This window comes from Bombina bombina, chromosome 2 (genome assembly GCF_027579735.1).
Source record: "Bombina bombina isolate aBomBom1 chromosome 2, aBomBom1.pri, whole genome shotgun sequence".
Classification (NCBI taxonomy): Eukaryota; Metazoa; Chordata; class Amphibia; order Anura; family Bombinatoridae; genus Bombina; species Bombina bombina.
Genome location: NC_069500.1, coordinates 273,005,195 through 273,024,305, shown reverse-complemented (window position 1 = coordinate 273,024,305; position 19,111 = coordinate 273,005,195). Strand labels below are relative to the sequence as shown.

Sequence of the window (19,111 nt, the reverse complement as noted above, 5' to 3'; positions counted from 1 at the left end):
GCCACAGTCGTGATGTTGTCCGACTGAAATCTGATGAACCTCATTGTCGCTAGCTGAGGCCAAGCCTGCCAAGCATTGAATATCGCTCTCAGTTCCAGAATGTTTATTGGAAGGAGTGTCTCCTCCTGAGTCCATGACCCCTGAGCCTTCAGGGAGTTCCAGACAGCCCCCCAGCCTAGAAGGCTGGCATCTGTCGTTACGATTGTCCAATCTGGCCTGCGAAAGGTCATACCTTAAGACAGATGGACCCGAGATAGTCACCAGAGAAGAGAATCCCTGGTCTCTTGATCCAGATTTAGTGGAGGGGACAAATCTGTATATTCCCAATTCCACTGACTGAGCATGCAGAGTTGCAGCGGTCTGAGATGTAGGCGTGCAAACAGCACTATGTCCATTGCCGCTACCATTAAGCCGATTACTTCCATACACTGAGCCACCGAAGGGCGAGAAGTGGAATAAAGAACACGGCAGGAACTTAGAAGTTTTGATAACCTGGCCTCTGTCAGGTAAATCCTCATTTCTACAGAATCTATTAGAGTTCCCAGAAAGGAGACTCTTGTGAGAGGGGATAGAGAACTCTTTTCTTTGTTCACCTTCCACCCATGCGACCTCAGAAATGCCAGAACTATGTCCGTATGAGACCTGGCAATTTGGAAATTTGACGCCTGTATCAGGATGTCGTCTAAGGGGCCACTGCTATGCCCCGCGGTCTTAGGACTGCCAGAAGTGACCCCAGAACCTTCGTAAAGATTCTTGGGGCTGTAGCTAATCCAAAGGGAAGAGCTACAAACTGGTAATGCCTGACTAGGAAGGCAAACCTGAGGAACCGATGATGATCTTTGTGTATCGAAATGTGAAGATAAGCATCCTTTAAATCCACTGTAGTCATATATTGACCCTCCTGGATCATAGGTAGGATGGTACGAACAGTCTCCATCTTGAATGATGGAACTCTGAGGAATTTGTTTAAGATTTTGAGATCTAAAATTGATCTGAAGGTTCCCTCTTTTTTGGGAACCACAAACAGATTTGAGTACAATCCCTGTCCCTGTTCCTCTTTTGGAACTGGATGGATCACTCCCATAACTAGGAGGTCTTGAACACAGTGTAAGAATGCCTCTCTCTTTATCTGGTTTGCAGATAATTGTGAAAGGTGAAATCTCCCTTTTGGAGGGGAAGCTTTGAAGTCCAGAAGATATCCCTGGGATATAATTTCCAACGCCCAGGGATCCTGGACATCTCTTGCCCAAGCCTGGGCGAAGATCGAAAGTCTGCCCACTACTAGATCCGTTACCGGATAGGGGGCCAATCCTTCATGCTGTCTTAGAGGCAGCAGCAGGCTTTTTGGCCTGCTTGCCTTTGTTCCAGGTCTGGTTAGGTTTCCAGACCGACTTGGACTGAGGAAAAGTTCCCTCTTGTTTTGCATTAGAGGAAGTTGATGCCGCACTCGCCTTGAAGTTTCGAAAGGCACGAAAATTAGTCTGTCTGGCCCTTGATTTGGACCTATCCTGAGGAAGGGCATGACCTTTTCCTCCAGTGATATCAGAAATGATCTCCTTCAAACCAGGCCCGAATAGGGTTTGTACTTGAAGGGAATGTTAAGCAGCTTAAACTTTGAAGTAACGTCAGCTGACCACGATTTAAGCCATAGCGCCCTGTGCGCCTGAATAGCAAAACCAGAATTCTTAGCAGTTAGTTTAGTCAAATGAACAATGGCATCAGAAACAAAAGAATTGGCTAGCTTAAGTGCTCTAAGCTTGTCAAGTATGTCATCCAATGGGGTCTCTACCTGTAAAGCCTCTTCCAGAGACTCAAACCAGAAAGCCGCAGTGACTGGGGCAATGCATGCAAGGGGCTGTATAATAAAACCTTGTTGAATAAACATTTTCTTAAGGTAACCCTCAAATTTTTTATCCATTGGATCTGAGAAAGCACAACTGTCCTCGACAGGGATAGTAGTACACTTAGCTAGGGTAGAAACTGCTCCCTCCACCTTAGGAACTGTCTGCCATAAGTCCCGTGTGGTGGCATCTATTGGAAACATTTTCTTAAATATAGGAGGGGGAGAGAACGGCACACCTGGTCTATCCCATTCCTTAGTAATAATTTCTGTAAACCTTTTAGGTACTGGAAAAACATCAGTGCACACCGGCACTGCATAGTATTTGTCCAATCTACACAATTTTTCTGGAACTGCAATTGTATCACAGTCATTCAGAGCAGCTAAAACCTCCCTGAGCAACACGCGGAAGTGTTCAAGCTTAAATTTAAATGTAGACATATCAGAATCAGGTTGAATCTTTTTTCCTGAGTCAGAACCATCACCCACAGGAAGAAGCTCTCCTTCCTCAGCTTCTGTATATTGTGAGGGAGTATCAGACATAGCTCTTAAAGCGTCAGTATGCTCTGTATTTCTTCTAACTCCAGAGCTGTCTCGCTTTCCTCTAAACCCAGGTAGTCTGGATAATACCGCTGACAGGGTATTATCCATGACCGCCGCCATGTCTTGTAAATTAAACGCTATGGGCGCACTTGATGTACTTGGCGCCATTAGAGCGCGAGTCCCTCAAGCGGGAGTCAAAGGGTCTGACACGTGGGGCGAGTTAGTCGGCATAACTTCCCCCTCGTCAGATTCCTCTGGTGATACATTTTTAAAGATAGAATATGGTCTTTATTACTTAAAGTGAAATCAGTACATTTGGTACACATTCTAAGAGGGGGTTCCACCATGGTTTCTAAACATAATGAACAAGGAGTTTCCTCTATGTGAGACATGTTTAAACAGACTAGCAATGAGACCAGCAAGCTTGGAAAACACTTTAAATCAAGTTAACAAGCAAAAAATAAAAACGGTACTGTGCCTTTAAGAGAAACAAATTGTCAGAATTTGAAAAACAGTGAAAAAAAAGCAGTAAATCAAACGAAATTTTTACAGTGTGTATAATAAGCTAACAGAGCATTGCACCCACTTGCAAATGGATGATTAACCCCTTAGTTGAAAAAACAGATAAAAAAAAACGATAGACGTTTTTTTTTTTTAACAGTCACAACAAACTGCCACAGCCCTGCTTTGGGCCTACCTTCCCAAACAAACGACTTTGGAAAGCCTAAGAGCCCTTTAGAGATGTCCTATAGCATTCAGGGGACTCCTGGAGGAAGCTGGATGTCTCAGTCTGTAAAAGTTACTGCGCAATAAAGCGCTAAATTAGGCCCCTCCCACTCATAGTAACACAGTGGAAAGCCTCAGGAAACTGTTTCTAGGCAAATTTAAGCCAGCCATGTGGAAAAAAACTAGGCCCCAATAAAGTTTTATCACCAAAGTATATATAAAAACGTTTAAACATGCCAGCAAACATTTTATATTGTAAATCTATAAGAGTATTACCTCAGAAAGTAAGCATGATACCAGTCGCTATTAAATCACTGTATTCAGGCTTACCTTACATAAATCTGGTATCAGCAGCATTTTCTAGCATTCACATCTTCTAGAAAATTTTAACTGCATATACCTCATAGCAGGATAACCTGCACGCCATTCCCCCGCTGAAGTTACCTCTCTCTTCAGTCATGTGTGAGAACAGCAATGGATCTTAGTTACAACCTGCTAAGATCATAGAAATCACAGGCAGATTCTTCTTCTATTTTCTGCCTGGGACAAAATAGTACAACTCCGGTACCAATAAAAAATAAACTTTTGATTGAAGAAAAAAATAAACCAACTACGTTTTACCACTTCTCTCTTACTACCTCCATGCTTGTCGAGAGTTGCAAGAGAATGACTGGATATCGCAGTTAGGGGAGGAGCTATATAGCAGCTCTGCTGTGGGTGATCCTCTTGCAACTTCCTGTTGGGAAGGAGAATATCCCACAAGTAATGGATGATCCGTGGACTGGATACACCTTACAAGAGAAAATGTAACATGAAGGAGCATCTGATAACTAAAAAACAGAATTTATGTTTACCTGATAAATTACTTTCTCCAACGGTGTGTCCGGTCCACGGCGTCATCCTTACTTGTGGGATATTCTCTTCCCCAACAGGAAATGGCAAAGAGCCCAGCAAAGCTGGTCACATGATCCCTCCTAGGCTCCGCCTACCCCAGTCATTCGACCGACGTTAAGGAGGAATATTTGCATAGGAGAAACCATATGGTACCGTGGTGACTGTAGTTAAAGAAAATAAAATATCAGACCTGATTAAAAAAACCAGGGCGGGCCGTGGACCGGACACACCGTTGGAGAAAGTAATTTATCAGGTAAACATAAATTCTGTTTTCTCCAACATAGGTGTGTCCGGTCCACGGCGTCATCCTTACTTGTGGGAACCAATACCAAAGCTTTAGGACACGGATGAAGGGAGGGAGCAAATCAGGTCACCTAAATGGAAGGCACCACGGCTTGCAAAACCTTTCTCCCAAAAATAGCCTCAGAAGAAGCAAAAGTATCAAACTTGTAAAATTTGGTAAAAGTGTGCAGTGAAGACCAAGTCGCTGCCCTACATATCTGATCAACAGAAGCCTCGTTCTTGAAGGCCCATGTGGAAGCCACAGCCCTAGTGGAATGAGCTGTGATTCTTTCGGGAGGCTGCCGTCCGGCAGTCTCGTAAGCCAATCTGATGATGCTTTCAATCCAAAAAGAGAGAGAGGTAGAAGTTGCTTTTTGACCTCTCCTTTTACCGGAATAAACAACAAACAAGGAAGATGTTTGTCTAAAATCCTTTGTAGCATCTAAATAGAATTTTAGAGCGCGAACAACATCCAAATTGTGCAACAAACGTTCCTTCTTTGAAACTGGTTTCGGACACAGAGAAGGTACGATAATCTCCTGGTTAATATTTTTGTTAGAAACAACTTTCGGAAGAAAACCAGGTTTAGTACGTAAAACCACCTTATCTGCATGGAACACCAGATAAGGAGGAGAACACTGCAGAGCAGATAATTCTGAAACTCTTCTAGCAGAAGAAATTGCAACCAAAAACAAAACTTTCCAAGATAATAATTTAATATCAACGGAATGCAAGGGTTCAAACGGAACCCCCTGAAGAACTGAAAGAACTAAATTGAGACTCCAAGGAGGAGTCAAAGGTTTGTAAACAGGCTTGATTCTAACCAGAGCCTGAACAAAGGCTTGAATATCTGGCACAGCTGCCAGCTTTTTGTGAAGTAACACCGACAAGGCGGAAATCTGTCCCTTCAGGGAACTTGCAGATAATCCTTTTTCCAATCCTTCTTGAAGGAAGGATAGAATCCTAGGAATCTTAACCTTGTCCCAAGGGAATCCTTTAGATTCACACCAACAGATATATTTTTTCCAAATCTTGTGGTAAATCTTTCTAGTTACAGGCTTTCTGGCCTGAACAAGAGTATTGATAACAGAATCTGAGAATCCTCGCTTCGATAAAATCAAGCGTTCAATCTCCAAGCAGTCAGCTGGAGTGAAACCAGATTCGGATGTTCGAACGGACCCTGAACAAGAAGGTCTCGTCTCAAAGGTAGCTTCCAAGGTGGAGCCGATGACATATTCACCAGATCTGCATACCAGCTCCTGCGTGGCCACGCAGGAGCTATCAAGATCACCGACGCCCTCTCCTGATTGATCCTGGCTACCAGCCTGGGGATGAGAGGAAACGGCGGGAACACATAAGCTAGTTTGAAGGTCCAAGGTGCTACTAGTGCATCCACTAGAGCCGCCTTGGGATCCCTGGATCTGGACCCGTAGCAAGGAACTTTGAAGTTCTGACGAGAGGCCATTAGATCCATGTCTGGAATGCCCCACAGCTGAGTGACTTGGGCAAAGATTTCCGGATGGAGTTCCCACTCCCCCGGATGCAATGTCTGACGACTCAGAAAATCCGCTTCCCAATTTTCCACTCCTGGGATGTGGATAGCATACAGGTGGCAGGAGTGAGACTCCGCCCATAGAATGATTTTGGTCACTTCTTCCATCGCTAGGGAACTCCTTGTTCCCCCCTGATGGTTGATGTACGCAACAGTCGTCATGTTGTCTGATTGAAACCGTATGAACTTGGTCCTCGCTAGCTGAGGCCAAGCCTTGAGAGCATTGAATATCGCTCTCAGTTCCAGAATATTTATCGGTAGAAGAGATTCTTCCCGAGACCAAAGACCCTGAGCTTTCAGGGATCCCCAGACCGCGCCCCAGCCCATCAGACTGGCGTCGGTCGTGACAATGACCCACTCTGGTCTGCGGAATGTCATCCCTTGTGACAGGTTGTCCAGGGACAGCCACCAACGGAGTGAGTCTCTGGTCCTCTGATTTACTTGTATCTTTGGAGACAAGTCTGTATAGTCCCCATTCCACTGACTGAGCATGCACAGTTGTAATGGTCTTAGATGAATGCGCGCAAAAGGAACTATGTCCATTGCCGCTACCATCAACCCGATCACTTCCATGCACTGAGCTATGGAAGGAAGAGGAACGGAATGAAGTATCCGACAAGAGTCTAGAAGTTTTGTTTTTCTGGCCTCTGTTAGAAAAATCCTCATTTCTAAGGAGTCTATAATTGTTCCCAAGAAGGGAACCCTTGTTGACGGGGATAGAGAACTCTTTTCCACGTTCACTTTCCAGCCGTGAGATCTGAGAAAGGCCAGGACGATGTCCGTGTGAGCCTTTGCTTGAGGAAGGGACGACGCTTGAATCAGAATGTCGTCCAGGTAAGGTACTACTGCAATGCCCCTTGGTCTTAGCACCGCTAGAAGGGACCCTAGTACCTTTGTGAAAATCCTTGGAGCAGTGGCTAATCCGAAAGGAAGCGCCACGAACTGGTAATGTTTGTCCAGGAATGCGAACCTTAGGAACCGATGATGTTCCTTGTGGATAGGAATATGTAGATACGCATCCTTTAAATCCACCGTGGTCATGAATTGACCTTCCTGGATGGAAGGAAGAATAGTTCGAATGGTTTCCATCTTGAACGATGGAACCTTGAGAAACTTGTTTAAGATCTTGAGATCTAAGATTGGTCTGAACGTTCCCTCTTTTTTGGGAACTATGAACAGATTGGAGTAGAACCCCATCCCTTGTTCTCTTAATGGAACAGGATGAATCACTCCCATTTTTAACAGGTCTTCTACACAATGTAAGAACGCCTGTCTTTTTATGTGGTCTGAAGACAACTGAGACCTGTGGAACCTCCCCCTTGGGGGAAGTCCCTTGAATTCCAGAAGATAACCCTGGGAGACTATTTCTAGCGCCCAAGGATCCAGAACATCTCTTGCCCAAGCCTGAGCGAAGAGAGAGAGTCTGCCCCCCACCAGATCCGGTCCCGGATCGGGGGCCAATATTTCATGCTGTCTTGGTAGCAGTGGCAGGTTTCTTGGCCTGCTTTCCCTTGTTCCAGCCTTGCATTGGTCTCCAAGCTGGCTTGGCTTGAGAAGTATTACCCTCTTGCTTAGAGGACGTAGCACTTTGGGCTGGTCCGTTTTTACGAAAGGGACGAAAATTAGGTCTATATTTTGCCTTGAAAGGCCGATCCTGAGGAAGGGCGTGGCCCTTACCCCCAGTGATATCAGAGATAATCTCTTTCAAGTCAGGGCCAAACAGCGTTTTCCTCTTGAAAGGAATGTTTAGTAGCTTGTTCTTGGAAGACGCATCAGCCGACCAAGATTTCAACCAAAGCGCTCTGCGCGCCACAATAGCAAACCCAGAATTCTTAGCCGCTAACCTAGCCAATTGCAAAGTGGCGTCTAGGGTGAAAGAATTAGCCAATTTGAGAGCATTGATTCTGTCCATAATCTCCTCATAAGGAGGAGAATCACTATCGAGCGCCTTTATCAGTTCATCAAACCAGAAACATGCGGCTGTAGTGACAGGGACAATGCATGAAATTGGTTGTAGAAGGTAACCCTGCTGAACAAACATCTTTTTAAGCAAACCTTCTAATTTTTTATCCATAGGATCTTTGAAAGCACAACTATCCTCTATGGGTATAGTGGTGCGTTTGTTTAAAGTAGAAACCGCTCCCTCGACCTTAGGGACTGTCTGCCATAAGTCCTTTCTGGGGTCGATCATAGGAAACAATTTTTTAAATATGGGGGGAGGGACGAAAGGAATACCGGGCCTTTCCCATTCTTTATTAACAATGTCCGCTACCCGCTTGGGTATAGGAAAAGCTTCTGGGAGCCCCGGCACCTCTAGGAACTTGTCCATTTTACATAGTTTCTCTGGGATGACCAACTTTTCACAATCATCCAGAGTGGATAATACCTCCTTAAGCAAAATGCGGAGATGTTCCAACTTAAATTTAAATGCAATCACATCAGGTTCAGCCTGTTGAGAAATGTTCCCTGAATCAGTAATTTCTCCCTCAGACAAAACCTCCCTGGCCCCCTCAGATTGGGTTAGGGGCCCTTCAGAGATATTAATATCAGCGTCGTCATGCTCTTCAGTAACTAAAACAGAGCAGCCACGCTTACGCTGACAAGGGTTCATTTTGGCTAAAATGTTTTTGACAGAATTATCCATTACAGCCGTTAATTGTTGCATAGTAAGGAGTATTGGCGCGCTAGATGTACTAGGGGCCTCCTGAGTGGGCAAGACTCGTGTAGACGAAGGAGGGAATGATGCAGTACCATGCTTACTCCCCTCACTTGAGGAATCATCTTGGGCATCATTGTCATTATCACAGAAATCACATTTATTTAAATGAATAGGAATTCTGGCTTCCCCACATTCAGAACACAGTCTATCTGGTAGTTCAGACATGTTAAACAGGCATAAACTTGATAAGAAAGTACAAAAAACGTTTTAAAATAAAACCGTTACTGTCACTTTAAATTTTAAACTGAACACACTTTATTACTGCAATTGCGAAAAAACATGAAGGAATTGTTCAAAATTCACCAAATTTTCACCACAGTGTCTTAAAGCCTTAAAAGTATTGCACACCAAATTTGGAAGCTTTAACCCTTAAAATAACGGAACCGGAGCCGTTTTAAAACTTTAACCCCTTTACAGTCCCTGGTATCTGCTTTGCTGAGACCCAACCAAACCCAAAGGGGAATACGATACCAAATGACGCCTTCAGAAAGTCTTTTCTAAGTATCAGAGCTCCTCTCACATGCGACTGCATGCCATGCCTCTCAAAAACAAGTGCGCCACACCGGCGCGAAAATGAGGCTCTGCTTATGCTTTGGGAAAGCCCCTAAGAAATAAGGTGTCTAATACAGTGCCTGCCGATATTATTATATCAAAATACCCAGATAAAATGATTCCTCAAGGCTAAATATGTGTTAATAATGAATCGATTTAGCCCAGAAAAGTCTAAAGTCTTAATAAGCCCTTGTGAAGCCCTTATTTACAATCGTAATAAACATGGCTTACCGGATCCCATAGGGAAAATGACAGCTTCCAGCATTACATCGTCTTGTTAGAATGTGTCATACCTCAAGCAGCAAGAGACTGCACACTGTTCCCCCAACTGAAGTTAATTGCTCTCAACAGTCCTGTGTGGAACAGCCATGGATTTTAGTTACGGTTGCTAAAATCATTTTCCTCATACAAACAGAAATCTTCATCTCTTTTCTGTTTCTGAGTAAATAGTACATACCAGCACTATTTCAAAATAACAAACTCTTGATTGAATAATAAAAACTACAGTTAAACACTAAAAAACTCTAAGCCATCTCCGTGGAGATGTTGCCTGTACAACGGCAAAGAGAATGACTGGGGTAGGCGGAGCCTAGGAGGGATCATGTGACCAGCTTTGCTGGGCTCTTTGCCATTTCCTGTTGGGGAAGAGAATATCCCACAAGTAAGGATGACGCCGTGGACCGGACACACCTATGTTGGAGAAAGCAATCTGATTTAGACTTTAATAAAATTAATCTTTAAATTCTCATTGCAGGAAGCAGCTACTAAAACCTAAAGTTAACGTAATAGCATTTCCTACCTAATAAAAGGAATCACCATGAAAAATTTGTTTGGGGCCAATCCAAGCTTAGATCTAGGCGTCATGTCGTTTTTATGGCAGGGTAACTTTTCTATCGGAAACCATTCAATGTTCTGCAGAAGAAAAACACCATGTTAAACAGCTACATACAATACAAATAAACAAATAAAAACATACATTTGAAAGAACACTAATTAAACAAGATAAAATATTTTTTTTTTTTATTCAAAAGGTTATTTTTATTTTGAGACCAATAGGAAGGGCATGTCAGTGGGACAGCTTGCTCACAGGGACACTTGTATTAGGCAACAGTAATAACAAAAGCACAAAAACAAAAGAGTAAAGAAAAGAGTTAGTATCATGTTAGCCAGTGTATTACAAGAACAACTCCTTTTGCAAAAAAATAAAAAACAACCGCCTACAGGTGCTAACAAGGAAAACAATTGCAAGCTTTTGTGACCAATTGCCTGACAAAAGGCCTCCGTGTCCTAAAAGCATGCAATTGTATTCCTTGCGAGAAAGCATTAAGAGGTATCACCTGTACTTTTTTTTCCCCAAAGGTTTTAGGTCTTCACTCAGCAAAGAAAGTCATTTTTTAAAACAAACCAAAACCAACACTGCATAAAATGTCCTCTTTTCAATAAAGGAAAAAAAATGTTCCTTTAAAACATTAGTCTACATTTTGAGAATTATGTATCTTGCTAATGACACACACACGCTAAAAAATGAATTTCAGATTTTAAGATAAATAAAAAAAAAATAATGAAAAAAAATACAACCCTTATAATTTTGGGGGGCAGACAAGGGTCTTTGCATATTTATATACAAATATTTAGAAGATGTTAAAGCTCTGGGTTTGTAGCCTTTGTGTACCAGAATTTCTTTATCTTAACTCACTTCTCCCTCCTTTTTCTTTTTAAAAGGGGGTGCTGATAAACATACAAAATATAAAAGCCCTCCTTTTCACTAATAACTTTCCTGCCACAAAATGTCAGATACTACCAAAAGATAAACATATATGCAAGATAACACAGCATAAAATTTCAAAAAGGAGATAACTAGTTATAGATTATAACCAGAACCACAAAGTACCCAGTCATGAGTCTAGCTTCAACATGCCTTCAGCATAAAGGCACAAATACACAGGTCACACTGCTCAACCTCTACACAAGTGGCCTTCACTGTATACACAGATAAAGCTAATGGTCACTACTGCAATAACATAATTTATGCTTACCTGATAAATTTATTTCTCTTGTATTGTGTTCAGTCCACGGGTTATCCATTACTTATGGGATATATTCTCCTTCCCAACAGGAAGTTGCAAGAGGATCACCCAAGCAGAGCTGCTATATAGCTTCTCCCCTCACATGTCATATCCAGTCATTCGACCGAAACAAGACGAGAAAGGAGAAACTATAAGATGCAGTGGTGACTGGAGTTATAATTTTAAAATTTAGAACCTGCCTTAAAAAGACAGGGCGGGCCGTGGACTGAACACACTACAAGAGAAATAAATTTATCAGGTAAGCATAAATTATGTTTTCTCTTGTTAAGTGTGTTCAGTCCACGGGTCATCCATTACTTATGGGATACCCATACCAAAGCTAAGTACACGGATGATAGGAGGGACAAGGCAGGAACATTAAACAGAAGGAACCACTGCCTGTAGAACCTTTCTTCCAAAACCAGCCTCCGAAGAAGCGAGTGTCAAATTTGTAAAATTTGGAAAAAGTATGAAGTGAAGACCAAGTTGCAGCCTTGCAAATCTGTTCAACAGAGGCCTCATTCTTAAAGGCCCAGGTGGAAGCCACAGCTCTAGTGGAATGAGCTTTAATTCTTTCAGGAGGCTGCTGTCCAGCAGTCTCATAGGCTAAACGTATTATGCTACGAAGCCAAAAAGAGAGAGAGGTAGCCGAAGCCTTTTGACCTCTCCTCTGTCCAGAGTAAACGACAAACAGAGAAGAAGTTTGTCTAAAACCTTTAGTTGCCTGTAAGTAGAACTTCAGAGCACAGACCACGTCCAGATTATGCAAAAGACGTTCCTTCTTAGAAGGATTAGGACATAATGATGGAACAACAATCTCTTGATTGATATTCCTGTTAGAAACAACCTTAGGCAAAAACCCAGGTTTAGTACGCAGTACTACCTTGTCTGAATGAAAGATCAGATAAGGAGAATCACAATGTAAGGCAGATAACTCAGAGACTCTTCGAGCCGAGGAAATAGCCATCAAAAACAAAACTTTCCAAGATAAAAGCTTAATATCAATGGAATGAAGGGGTTCAAACGGAACACCCTGAAGAACTTTAAGAACCAAGTTTAAGCTCCACGGAGGAGCAACAGCTTTAAACACAGGCTTAATTCTAGCCAAAGCCTGACAAAAGGCCTGGACGTCTGGATTCTCTGCCAGACGTTTGTGTAAAAGAATAGACAGAGCTGAAATCTGTCCCTTTAGCGAACTAGCGGATAAACCCTTTTCTAAACCCTCTTGTAGAAAAGCCAATATCCTAGGAATCCTAACCTTACTCCATGAGTAACTCTTGGATTTGCACCAATATAAATATTTACGCCATATCTTATGGTAAATTTTTCTGGTCACAGGTTTCCGAGCCTGTATTAATGTATCAATAACCGAATCCGAAAACCCACGCTTTGATAGAATCAAGCGTTCAATTTCCAGGCAGTCAGCCTCAGAGAAATTAGGTTTGGATGGTTGAAAGGACCCTGAATTAGAAGGTCCTGCCTCAGAGGAAGAGACCATGGTGGACAGGACGACATGTCCACTAGGTGTGGCCACGCAGGCGCTATCAGAATTACCGATGCCCTCTCCTGTTTGATCCTGGCAATCAGTCGAGGTAGCAACGGAAATGGTGGAAACACATAAGCTATGTTGAAAACCCAAGGGGCTGCTAATGCATCTACCAGCACCGCTCCCGGGTCCCTGGACCTGGATCCGTAACAAGGAAGCTTCGAGTTCTGGCGAGATGCCATGAGATCCAGATCCAGTTTGCCCCAACGACGAATCAGTTGAGCAAATACCTCCGGGTGAAGTTCCCACTCTCCCGGATGAAAAGTCTGGCGACTTAGGAAATCCGCCTCCCAGTTCTCTACGCCCGGGATGTAAATCGCTGACAGGTGGCAAGAGTGAGACTCTGCCCAGCGAATTATCTTCGAGGCTTCCAACATCGCTAGGGAACTCCTGGTTCCCCCTTGATGATTGATGTAAGCCACAGTCGTGATATTGTCCGACTGAAATCTGATGAACCTCAGTTTTGCTAACTGAGGCCAAGCTAGAAGAGCATTGAATATTGCTCTTAATTCTAGAATGTTTATCGGGAGGAGTCTCTCCTCCTGAGTCCACGATCCCTGAGCCTTCAGGGAATTCCAGACTGCTCCCCAGCCTAGAAGGCTGGCATCCGTTGTTACAATCGTCCAATCTGGTCTGCGAAAGGTCATTCCTTTGGACAGATGAACCGGTGACAACCACCAGAGAAGAGAATCTCTGGTCTCCTGGTCCAGATTTAGCAAAGGGGACAGATCTGAGTAATCCCCGTTCCATTGACTGAGAATGCATAGTTGCAGCGGTCTGAGATGCAGGCGCGCAAATGGCACTATGTCCATTGCCGCGATCATTAAGCCGATTACCTCCATGCACTGAGCTACTGATGGGCTTGGAGCGGAATGAAGGACACGGCAAGCATTGAGAATCTTTGATAACCTAGACTCCGTCAGGTAAATCTTCATCTCTACAGAATCTATAAGAGTCCCTAGAAAAGGAACCCTTGTGAGTGGTAACAGAGAACTCTTTTCCACGTTCACTTTCCACCCATGGGACCTCAGAAATGCTAGAACTATCTCTGTATGAGACTTTGCATTCTGAAAACTTGACGCTTGTATCAGAATGTCGTCTAGGTACGGAGCCACCGCTATGCCAGAAGTGAGCCCAGAACCTTCGTAAAAATTCTCGGGGCCGTGGCTAACCCGAAGGGAAGAGCCACAGACTGGTAATGCCTGTCTAGAAAGGCAAACCTTAGGTACCGAAAATGATCTTTGTGAATCGGTATATGAAGGTAAGCATGCTTTAAGTCCACTGTGGTCATATATTGACCCTCTTGGATCATGGGTAGGATGGTTCGAATGGTTTCCATCTTGAACGATGGTACCCTTAGGAATTTGTTTACGATCTTTAAGTCCAAGATTGGTCTGAAGGTTCCCTCTTTTTTGGGAACCACAAATAGATTTGAGTAAAATCCTTGTCCCTGTTCCAATCGTGGAACTGAGTGGATCACTCCCATGATTAAGAGGTCTTGTACACATTGTAGAAATGCCTCTCTATTTACTAGCTTTGTCGATAACCTCGAAAGATGGAACCTCCCTTGTGGAGGAGAGGTTTTGAAATCCAGAAGGTATCCCTGAGATATAATCTTCAACGTCCAGGGATCCTGCACATCTCTTGCCCAAGCCTGGGCGAAGAGAGAAAGTCTGCCCCCCACTAAATCCGTCTCCGGATAGGGGGCCCTGTCTTCATGCTGTCTTAGGGGCGGGAGTAGGCTTTCTGGCCTGCTTGCCCTTGTTCCATGACTGGTTGCCTTTCCAACCCTGTCTGTAACGAGCAGTAGTTCCTTCCTGTTTTGGAGCGGAGGAAGTCGATGCTGCTCCTGCCTTGAAGTTACGAAAGGCACGAAAATTAGACTGTTTAGCCTTTGGTTTGGCCCTGTCCTGGGGAAGGGCGTGGCCCTTACCTCCCGTAATGTCAGCAATAATTTCCTTCAAGCCGGGCCCGAATAAGGTCTGCCCTTTGAAAGGAATGTTAAGTTGCTTAGACTTGGAAGTTACATCCGCTGACCAGGATTTAAGCCAGAGCGCTCTGCGCGCCTGTATGGCGAATCCGGAATTTTTAGCCGTAAGTTTGGTTAGATGTACTACGGCATCTGAAACAAACGCATTAGCTTGCTTAAGGGTTCTAACTTTGCTCAAAGCCTCATCCAATGGCTCTGTGCGAATCGCCTCTTCCAGAGACTCAAACCAGAATGCCGCTGCAGCCGTGACAGGCGCAATGCATGCAAGAGGCTGCAATATAAAACCCTGTTGAACAAACATTTTCTTAAGATTACCCTCTAATTTTTTATCCATTGGATCTGAGAAAGCACAGCTATCCTCCACCGGGATAGTGGTACGCTTGGCTAACGTAGAAACTGCTCCCTCCACCTTAGGGACCGTCTGCCATAAGTCTCGTGTGGTGGCGTCTATAGGGAACATTTTTCTAAATATCGGGGGAGGGGAAAAAGGCACACCGGGTTTATCCCACTCCTTACTAATAATTTCTGTAAGTCTTTTTGGTATAGGAAAGACGTCAGTACACACCGGTACCGCATAGTATCTATCCAACCTACACAATTTCTCTGGAATTGCCACCGTGTCGCAATCATTCAGAGCCGCTAATACCTCCCCTAGTAACACACGGAGGTTCTCAAGCTTAAATTTAAAATTTGAAATTTCTGAATCCGGTCTCCCCGGATCAGAACCGTCACCGACAGAATAAAGCTCACCGTCCTCATGTTCTGCAAATTGTGACGCAGTATCAGACATGGCTCTCGTGTCATCAGCGCGCTCTGTCCTTAACCCAGAGCTATCGCGTTTGCCCCTTAATTCGGGCATATTATATAATACTTCTTTCATAACATTAGCCATATCATGTAAAGTGATTTGTAAGGGCCTAGATGTACTTGGCGTCTCAATCCTACGCATCTCCCGAGCGGGAGACGCAGGTACTGACACGTGAGGAGAGTTAGGCGGCATAACTTCCCCCTCGTTGTCTGGTGATAGTTTCTTTATCGGTACAGATTGACTTTTATTCAAAGCAATATCAATACAATTGGTACACATCGTTCTATTGGGCTCCACATTGGCTTTTGAACATGATGAACAAACAGTTTCCTCTGAATCAGACATGTTTAAACAGACTTAGCAATGAAACTAGCAAGCTTGGAAATCACTTTCAATAAGTTTACAAGCAATATAAAAAACGCTGCAGCGCTTCAAAAATACAGATATAATTAAACAATTCTTAACAAGAAGTGTATTATTAGCAGAGGATTGCACCCATTAGCAAAAGGATGATTAACCCCTCAATACCCAAAACGGATAAAACAGATATCAATTAAGATTTAACGCTTTTAATCACAGTCAAGCACACTGTCACAGATCTGCTGTGACTGATTACCTCCCTCACAAATGAATTCTGCAGACCCCTGAGCTCTCTAGAGACGTCTTGGATCAAGGAGGAAGAAGCAGGAAGACTGTGCTAGAATTTTAACTGCACAACAAGGCGCTAAAACAAACAAGGTCCCTCCCACTCATATCACAACAGTGGGAGCCCTGATATAACGGTTTCCATGCAGAAAAATATGTTAGCCATGTGGAAAAAAATCATGCCCAAAGAGATTTATCACCAAAGTACCTCACAAAAATGAATAACATGCCAGTAAACGTTTTATTAAAAAACAACATTTTCCAATGTCACGCAAAGTTATCACTAAGCCTGCTACCAGTCGCTACCACTGCAGATAAGGCTTAAGTATTATTTCAGTTTTAACAGTATTTTCTCAGTCAAATTCTAGTCCCTAGAAAATAACTCGACTGCGCATACATTTATCAGCCTGATACCAGTTGCCACTACTGCATTTAAGGCTGTACTTACATCATACGGTAAAAGCAGTATTTTCTTAGTCAATTCCATTCCCAGAAAATAAAGTACTGCACATCTCATTTGCGGAGGACCCCGCATCCTATCCCCAGTTTCTGAAGTTACCCCACTCCTCAGAATGTCGAGAACAGCCAGTGGATCTTAGTTACGCCTGCTAAGAACATAGAAAAAAAACGCAGGCAGTTTCTTCTTCCAAATACTGCCTGAGATAGAAAAACAGCACACTCCGGTGCCATTTAAAATAACAAACTTTTGATTGAAGAATAGATAAGTAAAAACTCCAGCTCCTCTCGCGACCTCCTTCTTTGTTGAGGGTTGCAAGAGAATGACTGGATATGACATGTGAGGGGAGGAGCTATATAGCAGCTCTGCTTGGGTGATCCTCTTGCAACTTCCTGTTGGGAAGGAGAATATATCCCATAAGTAATGGATGACCCGTGGACTGAACACACTTAACAAGAGAAAAATATATACCCAAGCGTTATATTATTACTAGCTTAAGTAGCTTAAAGGGACAGTTTACTCAAAAATGTTCTCCCCTTTAATTTGTTCCCAATGATCCACTTTACCTGCTGGAGTGTATTAAATTGTTTACAAGTAGCTCCTTTACCCTTATATTGGCATTTGAAATTGTTAATTTAGCATGTGGTATCCCCACCTATTCTGAAAGTTTGTGGCCGCGCGTACCAGCTATAGATAAGATTTGTAAACACAGCCAGCAGAAGAAATTACACTTCCAGTGTGATAAAGCAGAGATAAGGTAATAAAATGTTGATTTTCCATTGTTCTCTCAAAGTATTGGTGATTGTTTTAAGGACAGATATAAGATAAAGAAGCAGGTATAAGTACACAATGTGATACAGTAATGAGATCTGATTATACCTACAAGCTCAACCTATTTTATTAGGCTGTGGCTTCAAAACACAAAATCAGAGCTTTAATATACAGAAATAAACCTTAAAAAGCTAATTTTCATACATTTTTTACTCTGCAGTTGGTAAAAAAAGCAATTGTAAACACATTAAGGGAAAAACTATTTTACAGTATACTGTCCCTTTAAAGGTTACATGAAAGTCGGATAGCTGGTAAAAAGCAGAGCCTGGAGGCTAAGGATAAGGGTCCATTACAGCTCCCCCCAACCCTTTATCCAAACTGCTTGGGAACGGAAAAGGTTTGGATTTTGGAATATTTGGATCTTTAAAATAGGACAGTTTGGAGATGGGATAGGATCAAGTGTAAACAACAACATCTTATGTCATTTAGGCAATATTTACGTCATAATACAGCTTATATCTGCAATCTAAATATAGTTTTACATCATTTTTTAATAACTTTATGACTTACAGGCAGGGAAAATAGTATTTTTTGCTAATTTTTTATTTTATTTTATTATATTTGTGAAAAAAAATTGGGTTTTGGAATATGTACCTGTATTATACTCTTCTGAGAAGTTGTTGTTTTAGGCTTTAAGCTTATGTACAGTAATCAGTTTTCACTGATGAGCCTGATTTTAGTTTAAATTAAAATATACCGGTAAATAATGTACTAGTCATTCCGGATGCCTAAATAAACCTGATAGAATGGATAAGGGAGGGAACCAATTAACATTCCAACGACTAACAGAAAGACCTTTCATTTTTATTTCAACTATGCATCAAAAAATGCCAACAACTTATTTTTCTTTTTGTCGGAAATAAATGTAATTCCAACTGAGAACACATCAGCTGCTACATCACCAGACCGATATAGCTACAATAACTATTGTAACTAATGTTAAAAAAATATATATTTATATATTTCATGGACCTGAACAGTGAAGTTAACTTACCCGGATTTCTCGTCTTGTTTTAGGATTAAAGTTTGTATCTTTAGGGACACCAGGTATGATATATAAACGAGCAAGCTGGTCATTTATCCTCAGTTCAATGAAATCCTCATTGCACATGCGATCTTTGATACAAAAGCCTGTTTCTTCAAATACCTAAAAATATATATTTAAAAATAAAATAAGTAGATTTCACGAATAGAAATGGAAGTCCATTTTTATAACTTGGAAATATTTCTCATTTAAAGAACAGGACTAAACAGAAACTAGATGCCAAATTGACCCTCATATTTTAATAAGCTCTAATATGAAAATGTTACCTGGTTTTTAGATTGCCATAATGATCACGTTCCATAAAGATAATAATATCAGTAATCTTAGGATCTGCTATTACAGTAAAACACCTGACGTTCTACATCAGTAGAACAGCTCGAAGACCTTTAAGACTCTGCGTGCAAGCTAAAAGCACGGTCAATAAAACCACAAGACATATACTGTATAATAGCCGGGAATTTCTGTACTAGGTTACTCTGGATCTTTTATTTTATAAATGCTGTATTACAATAGCTTTTAAAAGGTTGCTTCAGTAAAACATTATGGTTTTTTTTGTTTGTTTGTTTTTATTGCGGTAATACAGTGTATAAACATTAGTAAGGTTGGAATGCAATT

The 19,111-nt window shown here is 42.3% G+C and overlaps 1 protein-coding gene across 1 annotated transcript in view; it reads right to left on the bottom strand.

The window, feature by feature from the left end:
* The window catches only part of DCP2 (decapping mRNA 2), a 201,060-nt gene that overhangs the window by 92,126 nt on the left and 89,823 nt on the right, over nt 1–19,111 (bottom strand). The window contains exons 5-6 of the mRNA XM_053701546.1: nt 18,446–18,598; nt 9,908–10,020 (exon numbers count right to left, since the gene is read on the bottom strand). Of these exons, the coding sequence (XP_053557521.1) occupies nt 9,908–10,020; nt 18,446–18,598 (266 nt within the window). The remainder of the gene's footprint in view (nt 1–9,907; nt 10,021–18,445; nt 18,599–19,111) is intronic.